This window comes from Cervus canadensis, chromosome 3 (genome assembly GCF_019320065.1).
Source record: "Cervus canadensis isolate Bull #8, Minnesota chromosome 3, ASM1932006v1, whole genome shotgun sequence".
NCBI lineage: Eukaryota > Metazoa > Chordata > Mammalia > Artiodactyla > Cervidae > Cervus > Cervus canadensis.
In genome coordinates, this window is record NC_057388.1 from 59916755 (window position 1) to 59943799 (window position 27045).

Sequence of the window (27045 nt, forward strand, 5' to 3'; positions counted from 1 at the left end):
AGTACCTTTCTAGAATATTAATGGCTATCAGTCATTACATTACATATATGTCATCTGACACAATTAAACTTTTAGATTAGTAGTAAACACTTTTCCTCTGTTACAACAGAGGGTTAGTGTTCAAGTGGAGGGAAAAAAAATCTCAGTACAGATAAAAGCATTAAAACACAAGCCAAACCATAGGGTAAGTCGAAATTTCCCCTATTTCAATTCAACCATTCAGTCCTGCTTTGACAAACAAATACACGTGAAAATTTTACAACATCAAAGAGAACTTATTTTCCAAAGCTCTTCTGCCAAATGCAATAAGCACTAGTATTTGATGGCAAAGAAACTGAACTTCAGCATTAGTTACATTAACAAACTCGCCTCTTCCTCTGATACACAAGTTTCAGATGTAATACACACTTTGGGGAAATCTCCAGAAGATTTTGTGACTTTCTGATAGGTACATATAAAATGAATATTGAATGATCATGAATATATACATATACACACCATGAATATGTACAAATATGCACAAATACGCACAAATCTCCTTTTTCGTCAGCCTGACTGTAGATTTGCTAAGGAAAACCTATGATGTCTATGTCTTACCTGGAAATAATTGAAGGAAAAATGCCACATGACATACTCATAAAACACGGACTTTGGAATAGATGATTTAATATCTTTGTAACACTGAGCAAGTGGTTTAACCATGCTTTAAGTCTCAAGTTCTTCAACCATAAAATGGAAATAAGAATGCCACCCACATAAGATGATTATGTTATGTGAAATAATAAATGAAATGTACCTTAGACTCAATAGATCCTCAATAAACACGAATTTCCCATCTTTCCCATACTGTCTTAGGTCCTCCAAAAATATATTCAGGTGATTGACAAAGCAGTATTATAATTATCCAAATGAGGAAATACAGGTTTCTGACTGCTGAAAAAAAGAAACTCTTGGCTTAGTTACTTCCTTTCAACATTATGCCTCTAAAGATAAAAGTAAAGGTGAAAGTTCTTTAACAAAGTAAGACTTTTCTTCCAAAATTCTAGAAAAGGTATAGAAATTGTGGTGAGCAACTGGAAAAGCCTCATTCATTGGAAACCAGAACCTTCCCATGTAAGAATCACAAGATGCTTTTCCAGAGTAGATGTGCTATTCCTCTCTCCTTGCCTCAGCAGTAGGATGACCTCAGTAAAGAGGGGATGGTAGATGCCCCAGTGAAGTCTGATGTGATGGTAGGTAGATGCTATACAGGAAAAGCATGCTACTAAAATTATAATGTGGTGATGTGGTTTGGGGGTTCCTGTTCAATCAAAGATACAAGATATAAGAAATAACTTGCAGTTGAAAGCAGGAGAAAAGTTGTTGGCTGAACTCTTTGTACATCAAAATTCATAACTATTCATGGTGCATCTTGAAGCCCCTGACCCACAGGCTGCCACCCACAACATGTTTGTTGCTGCTGCTGCTGCTAAGTCACTTCAGTCGTGTCCAACTCTGTGCAACCCCATAGACGGCAGTCCACCAGGCTCTGCCGTCCCTGGGATTCTCCAGGCAAGAACATTGGAGTCGGTTGCCATTTCCTTCTCCAATGCATGAAACTGAAAAGTGAAAGTGAAGTCAGTCGCTCAATCGTGTCTGACTCTTAGCGATCCCATGGACTGCAGCCTACCAGGCTCCTCAGTCCATGGGATTTTCCAGGCAAGAGTACTGGAGTGGGGTGCCATTGCCTTCTCCGCACAACATGCTTAGAGACAACTAATTGCAAGATGATAACCTTAAATGCGATAACCCTTGTCACTTCACTGTCAGTTAACCAAGATGCCAGTCGCAGAAAAAAGCCTGTGAGCTATTCAGAGGAGCCCACTATATCCCTTCCTGTTCATCTTTAAGGAAACTTACAAGTGGTTTTGGGGTAGTGGTAATAAAAACAGTATGTCTTTGAATTATACTCTACATCTGAACTCCCAATTGTCTTGTTCTCGTTAGAAATTTCAACAGGGCAACAACAACCTACATTATTTGAGGGACCCAGAGCAAAATGAAAATATGGGGCCTCATGTTCAAAAAGTCTTCAGAATTTCAAGATGGCTACCACAGAGCATTCAACCAAACACAGGGTTCTGTGACAGCACAGATCACACACACATAAAGCCCACCCTGGACAGGACTACGGCAGTGACTTACAGGAGACTAAATAACAGATTCCATCCCCAAGACAGCTGACCATAACTTAGCACATAGGCAAGTATTTGGGCAGTCTCACTAGCCTGAAAATAGCACAGATGTTCTGTTTTCTTAAATCTAATGAACTGCAGGAGAAATTATCTTTAGAATCCACAGACCACACTGATTACGAATTAATGAAATTTGAATTAAAAAAAATAGGTTTCAGAGTTAAAAATATAGAAAAACCTAAGTTCAAGGGATAGGAAAGTTGCAAAAATTGGCTTTTAAAACATTTTGCTAATTTGTGCTGTGCTTAGTCACTCAGTCATGTCTGACTCTTTGCAACCCCCTGGACTGCAGCCCACCGGCTCCTCTGTCCATGCAGATTCTCTAGGCAAGAATACTGGAGTGGGTTGCCGTGACCTCTTCCAGGGGATCTTCCTGACCCAGGGACTGAATCCAGGTCTCCCACATTGCAGGCGGATTCTTTACCATCTGAGCCACCATTACTATATGCTAATTTAGGGTAGATTGTGAAAATGCCCACAGTTCTTTACTCCTTCAGTAAAGAAGAAGAGTTTATTTTCCCAGCCCTTTGATCTGGGTTGGTCAAAACCAATGGGGAATTGGAGACATAGCACAGGCAGAGACTTGAGGAGTATTTGTATATTGGGACCTGCAGCCACAAAAGGAACAGGGCAGCCTGCCACCCAGGAGATACATGTGGCACAATCACTCCATCTAACTGTGAGCCAAATGCCAAATGTGGAAGTACATCTAGTCTCCAGCTAACCAACTAGCTAACCAGAGACACATGAGTGAATTCAAACAAGAACAGCTAACCATGGCCCAGGTCAGCAGAACTGCTCAGCTGATTTGAAGACTCATGAGCAATAATGAATTGTTGTTGTTTGAAACCACTAAGGTTTGGAGTAGTTCACTATACAGTAAAATTGTTAAATGTTACAAATAGTATTTCAGCTCAGTAAGAAAAAAAATAGATTATACAATAAGCAGGGGCTCAGACAACTAGCTCACCATTTTTGATGAGAAGATCAGATTCCCTCTAAATTGCATAATACATTCCAGATGGATTAAAAATAGTATATATAAAGAATGATAGCATAAAAATGTTAAAATAAATTCTTAGTCGATATTTATGTACTCTTGACATGGGAAGACTTTCCGAGATACTGATGTCTAAAGGAAAAAGAGTAATAGATTTTACTATGCAAAGATTTTGTAAATTTTACTTGTCTAAAAAATAAAAGGCAAATGACAAATTGGTAAAATTTTACATATGAAGAGAGATTACATTCCTTACATACACAAAGTATTTTTTATGCATGACAAAAGTATGCTAAAAGCTTGCTAGCTTAATATATACAAAATAACAAAAAGCTGCACTACTTGATAAACTATTGACCAAAAGGTTTTACCCATGTAAATCACAATAGAAGAAAGGTAAATGGCCGGTTAACATTTTTAAATGTTCAACCTCACTGGCAAGCAAAGAAAGATTAAAATAACAGTAAAATTATTTTACCAGGTTAAGAATTCTAACTATCAAAAACAATAATACCTAGAAAACAGACATTATTTTATAAACTGCCGGCAGAATTATAATTTAGTACATTTTTGCTAAGTAATATGTATGTGCGTGTGTGTGTGTGTGTGTGATGTGTGTGTTTGTGAGTGAGAAATATTTTTTGACTGAGAAATTTTCCTTCTAAGAATACATCCAGATAAAACAATCTGGGATGTGGGGAAGACAGTCACTTGACCTCATGATCCTACATGCCAGGTCATTAGAAGACTAGAGACTGTCTTCAGTTCACTGGCTTCACTGTGTAAGCCAGTAGGACCAAGAGTTTCTTCAGGTGGCACTAAGGTAAAGAACCTGCCTGCCAATGCAGGAGACCTAAGAGACGTGGGTTTGAATCCTGGGTCAGGAAGACCCCCTGGAGGAAGAAGTGGCAACCCACTTCAGTATTCTTGCCTGGAGAATCCCACGGACAGAGGAGCCTTGGCGGGCTACAGCCCATAGGGTTGCAAAGCGTCAGGCACGACTGCAGTGACTGAGCATGCACACCCAAGAGCTTCTGCTCAGCACCAGGGCACAGAAGCCATATGCCTGCCCACCCCGGCCTTCCCCACTCTGCTCCTGGCAAACTGACAGCTGGCTCCTAAATAACAACAGCTACCATTACTGAATGAAGAGACAGTAAGCCAAACTTTGACCTCAGAACCTGTACAACTGTACCATCACTGACTCTATTACATGAATAAATATATTAATACCATATCAAGTATTTCACACTACAGCCAACTCAGCACTGTACAATCATTCATTTATGAAGGGATTTGGGCTTCACCCTCAGTTTGTCTTAAAAACTTTATTGGAATTCATAGCAGCTCCTGGACACACCCTTAAGACCTAAGCAGAAGAAAATAAACCCCAGAACTTAGAATGTAGAAAAGACAAAGGAAGTCTTGCTATATAGAAACTATGGAAAGCATTAAATCAAGTATCTTCATCAAACCCCTTTAAAGATCCCTCTGCCATTTTGTCCACAAAACGATACAGCACCATAAAAGACAAGATTCTTCACCTCCAAGTGCAGATGTGGCAGGAAGCCTAAGAATGAGATAGATCATCAAAGATATATGAAGAAGAAGAAGGAAGAGGGGGAAAAAAAGAAAGAAAACGAAGAACAAACCAAAACAAAAAGTATACCTGAGAGAGAAAAAAAAGTCTGGAACAGAAACAGCGTTAGTGCTTACTGAGTCACGTAACTGCTTCAGCACAGAAGAAATTTGCAATCTGTATTTGTAGAACAATTTACCAAGCATTTTTACATCCACTATGGAATAGAATCTTTGTAATAAGACAGTGAGTATGTGTTCCATTTTATGGAAAGAAACTGAAGTTCTGGGAAGGTAAGGAAATTGCCAAAAGCCACATAGCAAATAAGCGACAGAACTGGGGTCTTTGGTCTTGAAGCCCCATTTTCTTTCCAAAAATCTACGACTGCTGCAGACTGTCCCTCCAATTGAGCTTCCCTGGTAGCTCACACAGTATAAACAACCATGAAAATTTCAAGAAGCAAATATATTACCAACACATTTAGTGATGTTCACATAGTAAGCTATTTTTCTTCTCTTTGTTGTTGCTGTTCTTGTTTAGTCACTAAGTCATGTTTGACTCTTTGCGACCCTATGGACTATAGACCACCAGACTCCTCTGTCCATGGGATTTCCCAGGCAAGAATACTGGAGTGGGATGCCATTTCCTTCTCCACGGTTCTTCCCTTTAGAAAAGCTAACTATGAAAACAAAATCTGATTCATTCTTTCAAAAACAGCAGAATGTGGAAGAGGAGCACAGTGTTAGGGAGGGGGTTTTGTCAATGAAATGCAACTTGAATAAGTCTTGTGCGATGGAGCTGCTCGGTGTCTTGAATACACAAGATGGTGGATACACACACCTGCATAAAAGTGTATAGAACTTAATACACCCACAAATAAGTACAGGTAAAATTGTGGAAATTTGAATAAAAATCTACAGATTTTATCAATGTCAATAATCTGATCGTGATATTATACTATAGTTTTACAAAATGATACCACTGGAAAAAAGTGGGTAAATGATACATGAAATTTAGCTATTTTTTTTATGGTTTCTTTTTAAATTATTTATTTACTGACTGTGCTGGGTCTTCAGTGCTGCTTGCAGGTTATCTCTAATTGCTGCCAGTAGGAGCTAGTCTTTGCTGTGGTGCGCAGGCTTCGCGTTGCAGTGGTTTCTCTTATTGCGGAGCATGGACTCTAGAGCAGGCAGGCTTCAGTAATCGCAGCAATCAGGCTCAGTGGTTGTGGCTCACGGGCTTAGCTGCTCTGAGGCATGTGGGATCTTCCCGGACCAGGGATTGAACCTGTGTCCCCTGCACTGACAGGCAGATTCTTATCCACTAGTGAATTCCCTAGCTGTACTTTTTATTATAACTGCATGGGAATATACAACTATCTAGACAAAAAATTCAATCAAAAAAATCAACAGAGTATTCGTATCATCAACACTGATTTTGAAACAGATCATCGATATTGTACAGAAATGTAAGAAGACATAATGTAGTTAATCAAAGCTGACTTCTTTATAGTAAAACTGGAAGAGGTCTTATCCATGAAATTTCAATTTTAAAAATTATTTCAAGCCTGAGATGATAATTTTGAATAGTTTTTAAAGATGTAATACCTTAAGAGTAAGACTCAGATAATCCTAGTTATACAAATGATAAACCATTGGTAGAAGAAAGACTCAAAGAGGAAGAAAAAAAGTCTTTGAGCTAGAACAAAGGGCTATTTAAGAATTCCATCTCATGGCCAACTGGCACATGAAAAGATGCTCAACATCGCTAATTATTAGAGAAATGCAAATCAAAACTACAATAAGGCACCATCTCACACCATCAGAATGGCCATACTAAAGAAGTCTACAAACAACAATTGCTATAGAGGGTGTAAAGAAAAAGGAACCCTCCTACACTGTTGGTGGTAATGTAAGTTGGTGCAAGCCACCATGGAAAACAGTAAGGAGGTTTCTCAAAAACAAAAAATAGAGTTCCCATGTGATCCAGCAATCCTATCACTAGGCATATATCCAGACAAAACTATAATTCAAAAAGATACGCATACCCCTATGTTCACAGCACAATTCACAACAGCCAAGACATGAAAACAATCTAAATGGTCAACGACAGATGAATAAAGATATGGTACAAATATACAATGGAATACTACTCAGCCATAAAAAACAATGAAATAATGTTATACAGCAACATGGGTGGACCTAGAGATGATCATACTAAGCCAAAAGAGAAAGATAAATACCATGTAATATCATTTATATGTGGAATCTAAAATATGACACAAGTGAATTAATCTACAAAATAGACTCACAGACATACAGAACAGATGTGTGATTGACAGGGGGGAGGATAACTGGGGAAGGAAGGGATTGGGAGTTTGAGATTAGCAGACACAAACTATTGTACATAGAATGCATAAACAACAAGGTCCTACTATTCAGCACAGGGAAGTACCCTGTGATAAACCATAATGGAGAACAATATGAAAAAGAATGTGTGTGCGCGCATATATATATATATATGTATACATATATATATATATATGTATACATATAAAACTGAATCACTTTATTGTACAGCATAAACTAGCACAACATTGTAAATCAATTATACATCAATAAAGTAAATTTTAAAAACAGAATTCTATCTTAAGACATCAGCTGACAAAAAACTAGAAGTATGATCCAATTGCTCTGTAAGACAATCTGAGAATTATGATAATTATGGGATGTACCAAGAATTGTCCAAAAAACACACTAACCATAATAGCTACTATTTATCAAGCATATACTATATGCCTGGCATTATGCTGGCTGCTTCAAAGAAATGATGGAAAATCCTCACAAAAACTCTGGAAAGTAAAATATGGATGGATCTATTCTAATTTACTCAAAGTCACATAATTAGACAGTGACAGAGCTTGACTAAATTCTGACTCTAAAGCTTGTATGCTGTTCAATGTTTCATAATATACAGGAAAGAAACACCTAACCTTGGTAGTCTGGTACATGACTCTAGAGTGAGGGAAAGATTATATCCAGTAGTAGAAAACTACCACTGATATTATACTTACCTGCTTGTAAGTGCCATCCAGCAAGGTGTCCAGGTGTTGGAGGGGCGCAGGTGTTTTATCTTTGAACCTTGTTAACAGCCGACGTTGAATGGCCCGAAATTGTACAGCTCTTTCAGATAAGAGTTCTTCTAATTTTTCACCATTTATCCGCAACTACAATGAAGAATTTCTTTAATTCAGGCTAAATGTGCACAACAAAAACATGTCTAAAGTAGGGATACTGGCAATACCAATAAAAATTTGAAAAGAGTAAAGAGGAAATTTAAGTGTATTACAGAGTTTAGAGAATTAAAACAGTATGATATTTGATTCATGAATACACAAATGATACAGTGAAATAGGCTGGATAGAAATTTAGTAAAAATGGCCCACTTACCAAGGGGTAAAGACAGATTATTTAATAAACATTTTGTGATAACCGATTAAATATACAAGGGAAAAAAAAGAATAATAATCTATAATCTCTCCCCTAGCCTTTACAGCAAAATCAACTGTAGAGGAATCAAAAGTTTAAGTAAAACAAAAGTACTAGAAAATTGTATTTTTAAAATAATTTTAGCATGAGACAGATCTTTATAACTTAAAAGCCAAAAGTCACACACACACACACACACACACACACAAACCCCTGATAAATTACTAACCTAAAAAAAAAAAAAAGTTCTATGTGATTGCCATAATATCTAGAAAGCATCCACAAACTGATGAAAAAATGACCACAACCCAAACAAATGAGTAAGAAAAAGAACACCAATCCAATAGAAAAGTAGGCAAGATTCACAGAGAAGTTAATACAAATAGTTCTCAAGCATAACAGCCTTTGACCTAGCAATCGCACTTCCAGGAATTTTTCCAAGGGGTGTGCTTGCAAAAAGTAATGTACATGCAAAGATATTCATTATAGAATTTGTTCTGTTCCTATTACAGTAAGATAATGTTAATAATCAAACTGCTGGAGTCAGTGCTTGGAGGACCCAAGGTCGAGGGCCACCCCGCAAGCCAGGGGGGAACTTGAAATATCTAAAGCCACGGGGAAAATGGTGGAAAATTCACCGTCGCCATTGCCAGAAAGAGCAATTTATGGCTTTGTTCTTTTCTTAAGCTCCCAATTTGGTTTCATACTGTATCTTGTGTGGGCTTTTATTCCTGAATCTTGGCTAAACTCCTTAGGCTTAACTTATTGGCCTCAAAAGTATTGGGCCGTTGCTCTGCCTGTGTATCTCCTCATTACCGTAGTCATCGGTTACGTCCTCTTATTTGGAATAAACATGATGAGTACCTCTCCACTTGACTCCATTCATAATATCACAGATAACTATGCCAAACATCAACAGCACAAGAAAGACCAAGAAGAGGCCATCCCAGCACTAAGAGATATTCCTATTAGTGAAGTAAACCAAATGTTCTTTCTTGAAGCCAAATAACTTTACACCAAAAACTTAACTATGTGGACTAATACCAAACATTTATTATAAATTTTTGACATAAAGGTTTTGACCATACTAAAAAAAAAAAAAAAATCAAACTGCTATCAATAGAGGAACAAGAGGACCACTAGGTACAGATAAGCAATGCTAGCCAAAGATGCATTCAAAGAAGCAAAGTAAAAAAACAGAATATCATTCATGTATTTTTTTCTAAAAATTTGTATAGTAACATAGTTGTGACTACATAGAACAATTCTAGAAAGATCACAAGAAACTGGACACCAAAAGTTGTCTCCAAAGAGGATATTGAATAATGGGAGGATGAGAATCAGAAATGACTCCTTTCCATTAACTCTTTTCATAATTTTTGAATTTAATATTATTTAAATAAAGAAAACTGACCAAAGTCATAGGGAATACTCCATGAAACCAGATCATGTGACTGCTACTTCAACTTTACAGAACAGGCATAATACTTCTGAAGTATCATATTCAGTATGTTTGGAAATCAAACATAGTTTACATTTCTGATATCAAACCAAACTCCCCTCTTTTTCAGTGCATGTGTGGAGAAAAGACACACGATTGAGAAAAAAACTTGGAATTCTATTACCCTCCTTTAACCCCAGTTTCAGAAGCACTTAAGTAGCTACATCAAAGAATATTCTCTTGAAGGGAAAGAAAAATTCATTACCAAAATTTAAAGTGATATAACAACTAATTTTTTAAGAAGAATATTACAAAAGTTATCAATAATTCACTTTTAATTGTATGACTTCCTGCTAAAATATTTTATTTCCTCAATTCATGAAATAAAAAATATATTTTCAATATTAAGACATCAGCCAGGTGTCTTTGTATGTGTAACAAAACATCAGTGATTGAAATGTTTTCACATATCAGAATTTCAACACTTAACAAATATGTATGGATCTTAGTGCCAAGCAATGTTCTAGACACTAGGAATTACAACAATGACTAAAACAGACAAAAATTCCTGTTTTCATGGAGCTTATGCTAAAGGACACTTGGAAGCCAAAAGCCACCTTTATTCAAAGTTGAAAGCTGTATTAAAAGAAAAAAAAAAAAAAAGGTAGAGACTGAGGCCAGAGAGTAAAGGAAGTATAAGCACGCCCTTTTTAACTTGTTTGACAAGTAAAAGTGTATATAGTTGACCATATTCCCTAAGTCCCTCCCCAGAAAAGAAATGTCCCTGATGTAGAAACTACAAGGATTAACTAGCCAGTAAATATAAGCACAGGAGAGACACAGACTATATGTCAAATATAGTCAATTAGAAACGAATGTTTTCTATTTTAAATGTTACAAACATTTAATCAGTACAGTCTTTCTGTGGACTCTCTTCCGTAAGTCACTGGACCTCACTTTTGCACAGTTAAGCAGGAATTTCTTCAGATATATCCTAGAGAATTGCAAAGGTTCTCAATACTTAGAGTACCTAAATATTATTTCCCAAACTATTGACTTTTGGTGCCACAATTTGGTCAAAGTATACTATCCTATACAATATCATCAGCATAGATGAGAGAAAACCCAAATTCATTTATTTGATATTGTTGTATTATCCACAATTAGACTGCATTCACTGAAAATTTCCCTTTATGTTGACACTGTATTCAGAAAAGTCTTTATGTATAGGTTAAAGTCAACATTCCTAGAATGTTCAAGGAACTGAACATTAAGTAGAATGTTCATGTGACTGACAATTTACATAACATATTCTCTCTCCCTTCCTCTCTCTCTATAATACACACATACACACGTGCACACACACACCACTTTACAGACATGCAAAAACCTATGGATTCCTTAAAAAGGAGCCACTCTAGGGAACCAATGCTTCCTTAAATAATTTTCAAAATCTTTTTGAAATTCCTCTTTGTAATTCCCTACAGGATCTACTTACAGGCAAACAAGTAAGTAAAGCTTGGTGAATTCTTTTTTTAAACACATGGTACTTAAAACAATGACTGTCATTGTATAGTTGTTTTCATAAAAACATTAATCTTGACTATTTCCAAATATCAAACCAATTTTCAAAGGATGAAGATTTGACACTCTGAAGATACTCAAGAAAATCTAACACAGGCTCTGAAGATAATTCCAAAGAAGAAGTGCTAACATATCCAGGCAACAAAGTCACTGGCAAATCTCACTGATTTAGACATTTAATCCTTCAGCATTTACCAAGCACCCATTGTGCCAGATACTCGATAATATTATACGTGATTAACCCTCATTCAGATGCAGAAGTTCTGGTGTGCTTGTTAAAAATGAAAAGGAAAATTCACTTTACTTTATAATCACACCTCATTTATGGCCTGCTAGAATTAGTTAGCCAAATGGCTGCCGATAAGCTCAAATAGTTTTAGCACTGGGTTATTGGGGTCAAAGGTTAAATCCCCATGTGGGAGAATTAAACCAGTTCTGTTCTGAGGTCAGACCACATGCTTAGCTCCAGGCAGCCACCCTGTAAAAGTCTGCAATTGATCACAAATTGGCAAGAGGGCAGGAAAAGATTCACAACCCCACCACCCACATAAGAATAACAACTTAGTGTACTGCCTAATGGCATGTATACTAGAATTCTCACCTCTACAGGATCCCCTTCTTTTTCACATACTGAAAAATTACAGATGATATAGGTTATGATCATACACACCTCAAAATGATGATCAATCAACTCAAAATATTCTTGAAGGGGCACAGGTCCAGAAAAAGAACATGTGAAATCTTTGATTCCCTGTTTTTCAAAATATTCTTGAAGGCGGATGATAAGCTCATTTGTTATAAGCCAAAGATCCTCAAATTGTTCACTCTGAATGCGGTATCGTTCTAAAGAGAAAAAATAATTAAGCAAAAGGCTTATTAACACAATTACTAGCTGAAATAACGTATTGCTGTTGTTCAGTCGCTGAGTCGTGTCTGACTCTTTGCGATCCCATGGACTGCAGCACACCAAGCTCTCCTGTCCTTCGCTATTTCCCAGAGTTTGCCCAAACTCATGTCCATTGAGTCGGTGATGCCATGAATTATCACTAACCCTGACATGAACGCCAAAATGAAAAGGACAAAGATTTCATTTTTGGAATATAGATATAATTTCTACTACCTTAATAAAAATAATTTTATGACTTTATTGTGATTTTCTGCATCAATAACTTAACATTTTCAAATTTCACTCCAAAGTTATGTGGTCACAGTGCCAAGCTGCAGAGTATGGTCCTTTTAACTATGTATCTTATGATAGGTTTCAGTATAGTAAAAACACAAAATTTGGATCTTTCCAGAAAGAGCTTTACTCAAAAGGTAAGAAAACAAAGAAACAAAACAAAAAAGGTAAGAAAACAGCCATTGCAAAAGTATACTTGGTATCATTATCCATTTCAGGAAATTGATATGAAATAAAATTTATTCTATAGAAAGTCCCACATCCTGGCCACAGTAGCCAGCTTAAACCCCTGTTATCATAATCAAAGCTATTTTTCTTGTAGTTCTTTCATTTGAAGAGAGATTTTGCAATAAGACCCTTCCCCAAATATAAATCTTGGTTCCCTCCATTCCCTGAAACCTCAGCTCATAGACAGCCAAATTCTTGCCTCCTACCATGATGATGCCGATGATGACAACAAAGATGACAATGATGCTGACAGCAGTGACAATAGCTACATCTATGATAAGAGCAACTATTATATGTTGAGCACCAACTATGCATCAAGCACTGAAATTGTAACAACTCATTCTTTTACAAAAAAGAAAACCAGGCACAAAGAATCTCAAAGACTTGCCAAAGGTCACGAAGTAAATTAAATGTCAGAGCTAGAATTTATGATAAATATCCTTCTTTCCAATTGTCTAAACTCGACCTATTCTTTAGGATTTGGCTTCAGTCTCAACTACCCCCAAAAACTTTATTTCTCTACCATCGATAGCAGCCTTGGTCTTCCCTGGTGACTCAGATGGTAAAGAATCTACCTGCAATGCAGGAGACCAGGGTTCAACCTTTGAGACAGGAAGATTGCCTGGAGAAAGGAATGGCTACCCATTCTAGTATTCTTACCTAGAGAATTCCATGGACAGAGGAGCCTGGTGGGCTACAGTTCATGGAGTTGCAATGAGTTGGACACGACTGACTGACTAATACGTAGCAGCCTTATATGTACCAGGCACTATCTAAAGCACTTCACATTCACTCTCTTGCTTAAATCTCAATAACCCAATAGGGAAAATACTGTTTTCCCCATTTTACAGAAGAATAAATCTAGCCACAGAAGAGTTTAAATAATCTGCAAGGTCACCTAGCCAGTTAGTAACAGAGCAGGGATTGGAACTTCAGCTATTAATCCAAAGATTATCTATCAGTCTTAACCACCTCACAACATTGCACATCTCTGAATTTATAGAGCATGTCTACAGTTTACTGTTTACTTAACTGCATACAACCACGTATTCTTATTTAACTTTCCATATACTCATATTCGGTCTCTTCAAAGAGACCATACACTTTTTGAGATCGAAGTCACCTATTCTATGGAACATCTATTATGTTTCATAAAGAAATAAATTTGGGGAGTATAAAAATTAGTGAGTCTTTTTGCTTAAAGAACCTAAGATATTATGATACATTCATGTAAAATAGTTATTTATACTTCCCATGGTACTATAAATATATTACAACTTTAAATTGGTTTTTAACTTTGCCATCCTCAACCATAATCCAAGAATAGATCTGCTCTCATTCCCCCAGTTGTACTTTTTAGTCACATAAGGAGTAAAATAAACTGAGTATTCCTGCCACGGAACATGCAAACACTCTGGTCTTCTCTGCTGTCATATCATTCCCCTTGATCCTACCCCACACTCCCTTCACTCTAGTCTTATTCTGGATGTTGGCTTCTGCCCATGGTGCTGATCAGATGTCTTCTCATTTCTCCCCATCAAAGACAGTAGGGCCAAGGTCAGATATGACAACCTTTACCTTTCTTGGTAATTGTAACTGAAGGTTTAATGCTTTAGAAGAAAACTAGCATACAATTATGGAGGGCTGTGAGTAGACAGGTAGAAGGGAGAATGCTGATGACAAAGTATGCTAGTATTAGGATCCTCTAAATCTGGGGTCTTACCTAAGTCAAGCTTGGGGTCCAACACAGAAAACCCAGACTGATATTTATTCCCTCTTCTATTCATTTGTATAAGTCAGTTCAAGATTCTGGAGATAAAATCACAAAGAAAGCAAGAGCCTCTGCCTTCAAGAAGTTCACTGTAGATCTTGAAAGGGAGTGATGTGGGAAGAATGAACAAGGTTTCCACCATCACTGACTCAGGGGACTCAGGGATACCCCCATTAAGGTTGATTTTGCCACAGAAATATCTGAGCTTTCCCCAAGGGATATACAACTATTTTCAAGTATATGAAGGCCTATTACATAGCAGAAGAATTAGGCAATAGCAAGGGAGCAGCAAAGTGAAGAAGGCACAATAAGAATTGTTCAATAATTATAGATATTAATAGAGTTGGCTGCCCTGGGAAATGTTTAAGGCTCTGAGCTCCTTGGTGATTGGTGCTTTCTTAAAAGTCTCCTGGGGAGTTGTAGAACTCAGTGAGGAAGAAGATAGGCCATCTCTGGAGTTACGGACCAATCTGTCCCTCTATGCATCCTGGGACACATACTGGGCAGCTCAGTGCTGCCTCCAGGTCTCAGCCATTTGTCCCTCTTAGGTAGAAAGGTAGCTTCTGGCTCAGGGCTGGCTCAGGACCTTGTCTTTCCCTGTGTTTGCCCATCTTGGGGCAGGTATCTGCTCCAGCCCAGAGACCCCATCCAGGCCCGGGGAATGCCCTTGGCCTTCTAGAAGACAACGCTGAGCTGAGCCAGTTACATCTCCTTTTACAGCTTTGTGATCTCCCCAAACACAAACTACATTCTGCTGCACAGTCTTTGCTGGACACAGCAGACGTAGGTGATGAAGTTCCATGCTGCAGTGATGCAGGCCCAAGAGAACACACGGTGAGATGTAGTCATGACTACTGGAGCAACAGAGATGGATACGATAGCAGGAGTGGGCACATACTCGGGCACTGCCATACTTGACTGTGGCTGCCCTCCCTGTGAGCAGCATCTGCAAAGCCACAGACTGTATGGTGAGGGTGTTGTCCTCCAGAGTGGACTGTGCCAACACCAGGAGAGGTGTGTCCATTCAACTATAATTTTTCTATACAAATGTGTCACAACTTAAAAGAGATGCACTAAACATCTCTGTCTATCAAAGGTTAGTTTTATTAGTTAAATTTTATTTAAAAGTAAAACATTTTATTAGCATTTACAACTGGAGGAAGTGTGGATAGGATTCTCAGCCAAATGCCAACAAGTACCTCCAAGTTCAGCTGTCCTGGGGCTGAGCTGATGATGGGGAAAGACAGATCCAATTGACACTTATCCTGATGCCTCCTAGGAACTGCTGGATTTAGTTTCCATTCACAGCTTACAGTGGGCATGGGTGTTTCATTAAGGAGAGCAGAGGATGTTGTGAGCGAGCCAAGAGCCAAGAAAGGCAGTGGGCCCAAAAGCTTCCCCAGGAGAGACAAAGTATCTTATTTCTGCTGCCCACAGCTGGAGCTCCTTCCTCACTCCTGGAAGACAACAAACCCCCTAATCTGACAAAATGAAATGCAGGCAAGTCTAAACATTTCCCTTTATCTTTCATCAAGATTTGAATTATCTGAACAGAGGCTGATGAACTCTCTAGGAGACCCATCTCAATCCCCCATACTGGGCAAAGACTTCCACTTTCTAAAGTAACAGAGAAAAGTCTTGGACAATAGATTCAAAAGGCAAGGGACAAATGAAAGAAATGAAACACAATTCCCTTTACAAAGTAGCCATAAAGCAAGACAATCTTTATTTGACAGTCTTAAGAAGATTCTAAGTAACTCTGCACCTACTCATTCAATTCAAAAGGTATTAAGCAGTAAGTGCTGGGGAAACAATGGGGAACAACACATACTAGTCCTGGCCCTCATCCTAGTGAAAAGCAAATAAATAACAAATAATTACAAGTTATAAAAGGACTATGATGCAGATTAAAAAGGTGCTATGATAAAGACTAATGGTAAAACAGTTTGTTTATTATTTCATAAAACACTGCAACTAAATAATACTAGCAGCTAAAATTTACCTAGCACTTACAGTGTACCAGGAAATTGCTACATGCTTTTTAGGAATTATCTCATTTGATTCTTATATAGTATAATTGCACTATTTTATTTCCATTTCTGTAGATGGAAAAAACAGGCACAGTAATTTTTTCAAAGTCATTCAAATGAAATCTAAACCAGAGCAGGGATTTAAATTATTAATCTGATTCTAGACTTCATACTCCTAATCATTTTGTGCATAAAGCTTGGAGCTGAAGATGGAAAGAACAGCCCAGGTAGAGGGAATGGCAAGTTCAAAGACTTTATGGGAGAAAAAGTCAGAGATGTACCAAGAACTGAGAGAAGGTCATAGTAAGGAAAAGTGCCCAGAGATGAAGCTGGATATCAGGCCAGGCCAGAACATACAGGGAGACCTATAAGGGTTAGTAAAAGTTTCAATATTATTATCAACACAAAAGATTTTCAGCTGGAGAGAGGCATGATAAAATTTGTAATTGTTTCTTTGTTTTTATTATAAAAGCTGCCAAGCAGAAAAGGAATTGGAAAGGGACAAAAATAGACTCATAGTTATCCAACATAGTGGTGCCATATATAAGCAATTAAGGGCATCACATTACAAAGGAAATCTCCAGTTTCTCAGATCTTATCCCTGAGCAAAACTTAAAATGTAGTAAATTTTTAAATCTATGACTTCAGTACAAATAAATCATCCAACCATCAATTTCTTCATCCACACAAAGGGGAAAATAAAGCATAGCTCACAAGGCCAGTATGAAGATCAACTATAATGTTATATGGAAAAGATTTATACAAGTGTAATTTATCTTCGTATTATTATTTTTTTGGCCACGATACATATAAGATCTTAGTTCCCCCACCAGGGATAAAACCCACACCCCTTGCACTGGAAGTGCAGAATCTTAACCACTGAATCACCAGAAAAGTACCTATATTTTAAAATTTAGATCAAGAAAAATTAGATATTCAAAATATATTGGTTGAAAAAATTAAAATTTTGATACAAAAAGTGTAGAATAAAACAAGTTAAAAAATCTAAAGCTCACTGGAAAACTTAATATAAATAAAATTCTCTTTCATTTGCTATAGCCTGAACACTTGTGTCGCTCCAAAATGCATATGTTTAGTCCTGATATCCACTGTGATAATATCTGGAGATTGGACCTTGGGGAGGAGATAATGTCATGGGAAAGGAGTCCTCATTAATGAGATTAGCACTCATAAAAAGAGGCCCCAGAATCACCCTTACCCCTTCTGCCACATGCCGCACTGAAAAGTCAGACATCTGTGAAGCAGGAAGCAGGCCCTCACCAGAAACCAGACCTACCAGCGCCCTGATCTGGGGCTTCCAAGCCTCCAGAACTATCAGAAGTGAACTTCTGTTATGTGAAAGCCACCCAGTCTATGGTATTCTTTTAAATAACAACCCAAATGGACTAAGATAGTACCCTGCTGTGAATACATGAATAACATTAAAGAAGAAAAATGCAAAATTCATAATAATAAACATTTAAATAGGTCTGATATTTTCTATAACTTTCCAATTCAGACTTCAATTATTTTCTTATTCATCAGCACATACAGGGGGAAAAAATGTGTCAAAATGTTAAAAATTACCATGAGACTGGGGGATTTAAAAATATAAACGTGGTATCTGCAAGTTGAATTTTTTCAGATTACCAAAAATCAACAAGAATCAAAGAGTCAAAGATTTATAAGGCATTATTTTGACTATTAAGCATTTTCTTGGTACTAGTACTCCAAGATACTTAACACTGCCCAGGAGATCTTCCAGAGTATACATTTCATGGAAAAAAAAATGAAAATTCCTATTTACAATATAGTATGAAAGAAAAAAGTTGTATTCTAAAATACATCCTTACAATATTGATAATTAAAATAGCTTCCAAAATGAACATTCAATTTAATCTCTTTTCCTTTGCATCTTGCAACAGCAGCTCAGTGGAAATAACCATTTCAGCTTCCAAATGAAATAAATTTAAAGGATTGGAACCCAGTCAATTGCCATTTCACCCTACTACAAATGGAGAAAATAATATATTTAACTAAGCAGGGCACAAAAATGCATAACGTCAGTCTCAATTCATGTCAGAACATCTGAAGTTCATCAATATAAATAATGTTTGCATTCATATCATAAACAAAGCATCAATATAGTTTATGCTACCCTGGAAATTTTAAAATGTGAAATGGAAAAGCAGATGAATGCCTTTTAAATCAAAAGTTGGAAGAAATAATATAAATAATATCAGTAGATATTAGTGTAATACTCTAAATATACAACCTCTTCAGTATTAATACAAACTATGGATGGTTTCTCTAAATTTAATTTTCAAAAGGCTTTTTTCTAAGTGGATTTATATAATATTCCCATTGTCCCTCAATAATACTGCTAAGAAATTCTAAGATAAATTTTAATACAATATTATACTGATGAATCCCTGTACACAGTAAAGCGCTGACAGCAGCAGGAGGTGCATATCAGGTGAGTTTAGATTTTACCATGACCTGTGTGTGTGCTAAGTTGCTTCAGTCATGTCTGACTCTTTCTGACCTTATGACCTGTAGCCTGCCAGGCTTCTCTGTTCATGGGATTCTCCAGGCAAGAATACTGCAGTGAGTTGCCAAACCCTCCTCCAGGGAGTCTTCCCGACCCAGGGATCGAACCCTTGTCTCAGGCATCTTCTGCATTGGCAGGAAGGCTCTTTATTACTAATGTCATCTGGGGAGGCTTTATCATAACACCTGTCCTTAAATTTGGAGGCTTCATTAAAGGACTATCACAAAGTTCCTACTCCATGAACTTTCAGATGCTTTTGAACTGTAGTATTGGAAAAGACTCCTGAGAGTCCCTTGGACTGCAAGGAGATCAAACCAGCAACCCTAAAGGAAATCAATCCTGAATATTCATTAGAAGCACTGATGTTGAAGCAGAAGTTCCAATACTTTGGCCACCTGACACAAAGAGCCAACTCATTAGAAAAGACCCTGATGCTGGGAAAGATTGAAGGCAGGAGGAGAAGAGGACGACAGAGGATGGGATGGTTAGCTGGCATCACTGACTCAAAGACATGAGTTTGAGCAAGCTCCAGAAGATGGTGAAGGATAGGGAAGCCTGGCACACTGCAGTCCATAGGGTCACAGAGTCGGACATGACTGAGCGACTGAACAATGACAAAAACAAAAATCCCACACTTTATCAAGCATCTGAAGATAACTTTTCTTCTTCCTGGAATGCCCTCCACCTAAAAATCTCCTATTCTTTCCAAAATATCCTTCACAAATAAAATCTCTTATGGAACCTCATTCTTTTGGAATCTAGTAGCAGCCAAAGTGTGCTTCTATAAGCACATCAAGTGTTCTATAATCTGTACATTACCTGTTTGTTTCTCCAATTAGTGCAGGAGCTCCACAAGAATCATGAGATGTATTAGATATAAAGACATCTGCTAAGTGAAAAATGAGCAAAGGTGTACAGTCCAGCCAGATGGAGTAGAGCAAACTCTCACTTTTTTCTGAAGATATTTTAACACAGTTCAACATCACATATGATTTCTTTTGACAGATACAAAAAGAAAGCCTTTTTCAAGGCTCAACCCTTATTCACATACATGACTACAATTCTTTCATTATATGTGAAAGCAAAAGAATCAAAATGGAAAAGAAAAGACTTTTAAACTTGACTTTATTCAATTCAATCACTCTTTCTAGCATGCTACACTCTTCCAGGATATTGAAATGTTTAGCATTATTAGTTATCCTTTCCATATTCCAAAGGCCTACCAGAGGCAACATAAATTTGCTATTTGCAATTGCTTAGTGCTACTTGTGACACTAAGAAGATGTATTTACTCAGCATTCATTGCTAATTACCAGTTTAGCAGGGTACAGAAGTCTAAGTTGAAAATCAATTCTCTCAGATCTTAGGGAAAATTTTTCCATTGTCCTCTAGGTTTCAAATTGGGAAAGGAGTACATCAAGGCTGTATATTGTCACCCTGTTTACTTTACTTATATGCAGAGTACATCATGTGAAAAGCCAAGCTAGATGAAGCAAAGGCTGGAATCAAGATTGCAGGGATAAATATCAATAACCTCAGATACGCAGATGACACCACCCTTGTGGAAGAAAGCAAAGAGAAGCTAAAGGGCCTCTTGATGAGAGTGAAAGAGGACAGTAAAAAAGTTGGCTTAAAGCTCAACATTCAGAAAACTAAGATCATGGCATCTGGTCCCATCACTTCATGGCAAATAGATGAGGAAACAATGGAAAAAGTGAGAGACTTTATTTTCTTAGGCTCTAAAATCACTGCAGATGGTGACAGCAGCCATGAAATTAAAAGATACTTGTTCTTTGGAAGAAAAGCTATGACCAACCTAGACAGCATATTAAAAAGCAGAGACAGTACTTTGCCAACAAAGGTCCGTCTAGTCAAAGCTATGGTTTTTCCAGTGGTCATGTATGGATATGAGAGTTGGACCATAAAGAAAGCTGAGCACTGAAAAATTAATGCTTTTGAACTGTTGTGTTGGAAAAGACTCTTGAGAGTCCCTTGGACTGCAAGGAGATCAAACCAATCAATCTTAAAGGAAATCAGTCCTGAATATTCATCAGAAGGACTGATGCTGAAGCTGAAACTCCAATACTTTGCCCACCTGATGCAAAGAACTGACTCTTTGGAAAAGACCCTGATGCTGGGAAAGATTGAAGGTGGGACGAGAAGGAGACAAGAGAGGATAAGATGGTTGGATAGCATCACCGACTCAATGAACATGAGTTTGAGCAAGCTCCGGGAGTTGGTGATGGACAGGGAAGCCTGGCATGCTGCAGTCCACGGGGTCGCAAAGAGTCAGACATGACCAAGTGACTGAACTGAACTAAACTAGTATCTAATAATTTTGTTGAAAAGTTAAATATCTTCTTGATTGATTTTCCTTGAGTGACTATTTTTTCCTTTCTAATCTTTGGAGATATGCCCCTGATCCTTAGTGCTCTAAAATTTCACAATAATATGTTCATATGTATTTCTTTTTCTCATTCATTGTGCTAACATTGAACAGGCTCCTCCAATATCCACAACTGAGACATTTCATTTCCTAGAAATCTTTGTCTCCATTGGTTTTCTTTCCATCTTTACAACCCACTCCCCCAATGTCACACCTTGTTTGATGAGCCTGTCATCAGGATCTGCAGTCTCTCTGAACTCTTGACATCAACACCTCACTCATTCTATAACCACCAGTTTTTGTGCTTCTGGTTTACTTGCTCTATAACTCCCACTACTTCTTGAACCTAATCAAGACGTGTGATCTATTGAACTTGTTAATTTCTCACTTTGTATCACTTTTCTCTTTATTTCTCTCAGCTTACATTTGGTAGTTCATTACTACAATCATTCTCATGAAAATATTTTATCTGCAATTCTCTGTTTCAAAATCCCAATCCTGGCTTTAGTTGTTTGGACAACAAAAAACAAATCACTGCTGGGCAAAATTGTCTAAGGATGACTGGATTCACTTCAAAATTCAGAATCTCAGACTTCTAATGGGAACTCATCATTGCATATATTTCACGAGTTTGCTTTTTTATTTTCCAAGACACCAGTGTCACACTACTTTTTTTCAAATTTAAAGACCAGCAAAGCTCCCCTATCTTTTCATCAACAAAATTTATAAAGTCTCCCTAGACCTATATCCTGTCACTAAACTTTCAACTCTCCTCACCCTCCAAGTTCTGTATCCCATCCCCTCTCTCCTTCTAAAGGACTTCATTGCTTTGTGATGCCCTTCTGCTTCCTGATCATCAGCCTCTCCCACTAACTCATTTCAATTGATATTTAAACATGTTCTGAAAGTGAAAAGTGAAAGTGTTAGTTAATCAGTGGTGTCCGACTCTTTGTGACTCCATGGACTGTAGCCCACCAGTTTTCTCTTTCCATGGAATTCTCCAGGCAAGAATACTAATATGTTCTAATATTGCTTATTTAAAAACAAAATGCACAACTCCTTTCAGCTACATTTTACTTCAGAATTACTGAGTTTAATTGTCAAATTATTACCAAAAACGCCAGTGACTAAAAACGCGTAGCGCTACTAATAATAGATACTCTAAATTTACCCTTGGACTAAGCTGCAGCTTAGACTGCACTGCTTTGGACTCTTATAGAATTATATTTAGTAAGCTGAGTTTCATCACTATTTTTAAAGTGCTATGAAATTTGTTATTCAAAGTATAATTACATAAGTATAGTAATTATAAGTATAAACATAAGCTATAGAGACATTACTGAAGAAGCTATTTTTGTGATATTCAGAAGAATATCACAGAAGAGAAGAGAAATTTCTTCCTGGACTCAGCATCAGGCTGTGCATCTCCTAAACAACTGATTTGATTTGATCTTCAGAGTATTCTGAAAATTGGAACTAAAATGTTTTCCTTTTATTTCTAAGCTGCTAGTATCTTATCAATTGTATGTTAATCTTATTCTTCAATCTTCAGTAATTTTAACATATATTTTAAACACTTTAAGAAACAAGTGAAACAAGGCAAGGTACAAATAGATATAGTAGAGGAAAAGATAAAAGCAGATATATAAGAAAGATCAAGAAAAGCATCGAGACAAAAGAAACAGGAAGGAAGAGAGAGAGGAAGGTGGTAGTGTTTGCAGTGTGAGGTAGTAAATAACAATGTGGATCTGGATCTTAAGAAAGTGGCATGGCAGGAATACATAATTATAGACAACAGCATATTTCTCCTGAAACACCACTGTACTGAATCAGTCTAAATAACTGCCTTCCATGTGGAAATATTTTATAATTCTGATTATAAAAATATTTCTCATAAAATGTGACCCATATGTTATTTTTAACAACTTAATAGAAGTATCATTGATATATAAAAAACACACATGTTTAATATTTACAATTTGATGAATTTGGACACATTCATATACCTGTAAAGCTATTACTATCTTCAAGGTAATGCACATATCCATCACCAGTGTTATTTTCAATTTAGGTCTGTGGAAATCATTTTCAGTTTTGCTACTGTATTCTTCCTAAATATTTTTATCTTTAAAGCTTTGCGGGTTTTTTTCAGAACTCATATAATAAACTCTAATTACATTGAATCTTTACTGTACTTTCTGAAGTAAAAAAAACTATTCAGCTCCACAGAGAATGTGACTGCATACCTGAGACAACAAGCTGCATTCGCTTGTCTGCTCTGGCTGTTCTATGCCAAATTGAACTAAAATTACCACATAGCACACTTCAAGACCAGCTGATTATCAAGCAGGTTTTAAAATGCATATAAAATACTATCTAATGACAACTATATATGATAACTGCACCATTTGACTGATTGTTAGAGAAAAAATACTGAGTTCTTGCATTTGTAGGGTTGTTCTATCCATCCAGATTTTGAGATGAAAGACTGTGTGCCTTTCATAAAAAAGAAAAATGTCAAACACATATTGGATACAAATTACTTCATTCCTCCTTTGGGGATGAACACTCTTACAGAGCAGTAGGGAGCACCAACATCTGCCTCAAACCCGGAAAACTGTACTTTCTTCATATCTATCGCCTTTCATCTCCAAGGACATTCTCTATGTAGAATTCTGGGCATCACTTTATATATATATGAATGAATGAATATATATAGAATATATATGTATTCATTTCCCCTGATATCCTTATTGTACTTAAAATTTGTTTAAAACTTCCTCTCCTAATAATTTATTTCCAAGAAAGGGTATAAAACCCAGTGAGTTTAGTAGCTTCATTATCTACATACACCAGAAATCAGTTGTACATCGAGTAGTTTCAACAATTATTCTCATATGAAGCAAACAAACCAATAAAGCAAATATTTATCTGAAATTCAAACTTGACTATATAATTAGTACTTTTCATTCTAGTGAGATTAATCTCAACAAGTTATTCACTTTCATCTTTGCCAATGTCCAAAAGGAGGCTATAAGAATATGTACACACAAAAAAATTAACTCCAATTTCTAGTAACTCCTAAAATCTAGGTTACCATATACCTATCTCAAAAACATTTTTCAGGTCTTTAAATTCCTCTCTCAAACCCTCCTCATCCCTAAATCCAAAGTTATATATCTCTAATAAAATAGGACCCTATCTTCATAACTAATATAATGGCCCTTAGTTTTCAATAACTAACATCACCCTTATAGAAATCCTTGATGTGGCAATGATCTGTAATGTAGTGTTCTTAATAGAAGTTTTCAAAAGCAATAATATCATGGCTTTACTTACGAGAGGTTTTGGAAGCAAGAAGCGTAACTTGGGACCCTCCTAAGAAGTGAAAACCCATTACATTCACCTGATCATCTTCTAACTGCTTGGCAAAGCCTACAAAGAAAAGAAAAAACATCACCTTACCAAACCACAAGGCAAATACTTACTGTTTAAAATAGGAAGCTTAGTTGATGATAACTTTCTATGGCACTAGTCGAGTCTGAAGTCCATGTGTGGACTATATTAACTAACTTCCACAGTTGCTTCCAATTGCTAAAATTTCTGCCTCCCAAGAACATGCTAAAATCATTTAATTTCCTTTCTTCTACTAGTTCATTCTAGGTCTGAGGCAAGAAATGCACAAGATGAACCTAGAATACCTGTCACGCCAGGAAAAAACTATCAGTGACTAGAGAGCTATATGAAAAGGACGTAAGAGCCAACTTAAAGAGACTACCACTGACCAGAGATGAAAATATTTGAATATCAAAAAAGATAATAATTGCAATGGAGTAAAACACATCAAATATATTTAAAGGCATGTGTTCATATTTACACTAAAAACAAAAGAGAAAAGCCAAATGCTCACTACTGAAGAATTCTAGAGAATCAACTCAGTATTTTAAAAATCACTAACAAAGGCAAGGAATCAAGCATTTACTCTAATGATCCTACTGAACTGTACCACATAATCAAGGTAAATAAGGGAAATATTCTCTGTACATAAATATGCCAGCTTGAAGAAAGCCTGAAAGCCATCATTTTTCAACGTCCAATGAATGAATGGATCTGAGTATTGACTATCAGTAGCTATTACAGTCACACAAAAAAGTTCAGTTCAGTCGCTCAGTCGTGTCCGACTCTTCGCAATCCCATGAACTGCAGCACGCCAGGCTCCCTGTCCATCACCAACTCCTGCAGTCCACCCAAACCCATGTCCATTGAGTCGGTGATGCCATCCAACCATCTCATCCTCTGTCGTCCCCTTCTCCTCCTGCCCTCAATCTTTCCCAACACCAGGGTCTTTTCAAATGAGTCAGCTCTTCATATCAGGTGGCCAAAGTATTTGAGTTTCAGCTTCAGCATCAGTCCTTCCAATGAACACCCAGGACTGATCTCCTTTAGGATGGACTGGTTGGATCTCCTTGCAGTCCAAGGGACTCTCAAGAGTCTTCTCCAACACCACAGTTCAAAAGCATCAATTCTTCACCGCTTAGCTTTCTTTATAGTCCAACTCTCACATCCATACATGACCACTGGAAAAATCACAGCCTTGACTAGATGGACCTTTGTTGGCAAAGTAATGTCTCTGCTTTTTAATATGCTGTCTAGGTTGGTCATAACTTTCCTTCCAAGGAGTACGCATCTTTTAATTTCATGGCTGCAATCACCATCTGCAGTGATTTTGAAGCCCAGAAAAATAAAGTCAGTCACTGTTTCCACTGTTTACACAAAAAAGAGACAAACATATTATTTACCCACTGCTGAAAGTATATACCACCATTCATGAAGTACTGTGGCCAAAATAATCAGTCCTTGAAAACTGGGGCCAAATTTACCCTCTCATCACAAACAATTAAAAACTGGGTATAAAATAACCAAACCATTTTTCAAGACATTAGAAATTAGCAAATGAACAACAGTCATCTCTGACAAACAAGAAACAAAATGAGTCCTATGTTTGCCCCAGTTTACCACCTAGGAAAAATTTCCATGCCTCAACACATGGAAGGGGAGCCCAAGAGCAACCCAGCATTCTTTCTGAGTTGAGGAGATAAAAGTTGGGAATCTGGAAAGGCCAAAGTGGCAGAAGTTCTCAAGACAGAGAGAGGATAGCACTACAGAGAAAGAACTCGAGAAATCTGCAGAGTCCTCTTTGAGTATGCAACAGAATACTAATTTATTTAAAACCAATGATCTCAATAATCACATTAAAAATAAATGGTCTAACCACCCCACTTAAAAGACAGATAATATTGGATTGCATTAAAAAAAATCCAAGACTCAATTGTATGCTACCTATAAGAAATCCACTTTAAACATAACGACGTAAACAACTTAAAGGTGAAAGAGGGAATATATATATATATCATTGTAACACTAGGCAAAAGAAAGTTGGAATAGCTATATTCATATTATAAAAGTAGATTTTAGAGCAAAGAATATCAACAAAGGCTATTAACAGAGGCTATTTCATAATAATCCAGACATTATAATCCTAAACTTTTATGTGCCTAAAACAGAGCTTTAAA

The 27045-nt window shown here is 37.0% G+C and overlaps 2 protein-coding genes across 5 annotated transcripts in view; one reads left to right on the plus strand and one right to left on the minus strand.

Annotated features, from left to right (window-relative positions):
- The window catches only part of BBS9 (Bardet-Biedl syndrome 9), a 461674-nt gene that overhangs the window by 206335 nt on the left and 228294 nt on the right, over window positions 1-27045 (minus strand). For 3 of the 4 annotated variants that reach the window (XM_043463233.1, XM_043463231.1, XM_043463235.1), the window contains exons 17-19: window positions 24812-24907; window positions 11997-12169; window positions 7887-8039 (exon numbers count right to left, since the gene is read on the minus strand). In XM_043463233.1, the coding sequence (XP_043319168.1) occupies window positions 7887-8039; window positions 11997-12169; window positions 24812-24907 (422 nt within the window). The remainder of the gene's footprint in view (window positions 1-7886; window positions 8040-11996; window positions 12170-24811; window positions 24908-27045) is intronic. The other variant, XM_043463234.1, reaches the window with a different exon arrangement.
- LOC122438403 (phosphatidylinositol N-acetylglucosaminyltransferase subunit P-like) lies at window positions 8876-9388 on the plus strand. The gene has a single exon (XM_043463237.1). The coding sequence runs from the start codon at window positions 8924-8926 to the stop codon at window positions 9308-9310; it is 387 nt and encodes a 128-aa protein (XP_043319172.1). The 5' UTR covers window positions 8876-8923; the 3' UTR covers window positions 9311-9388.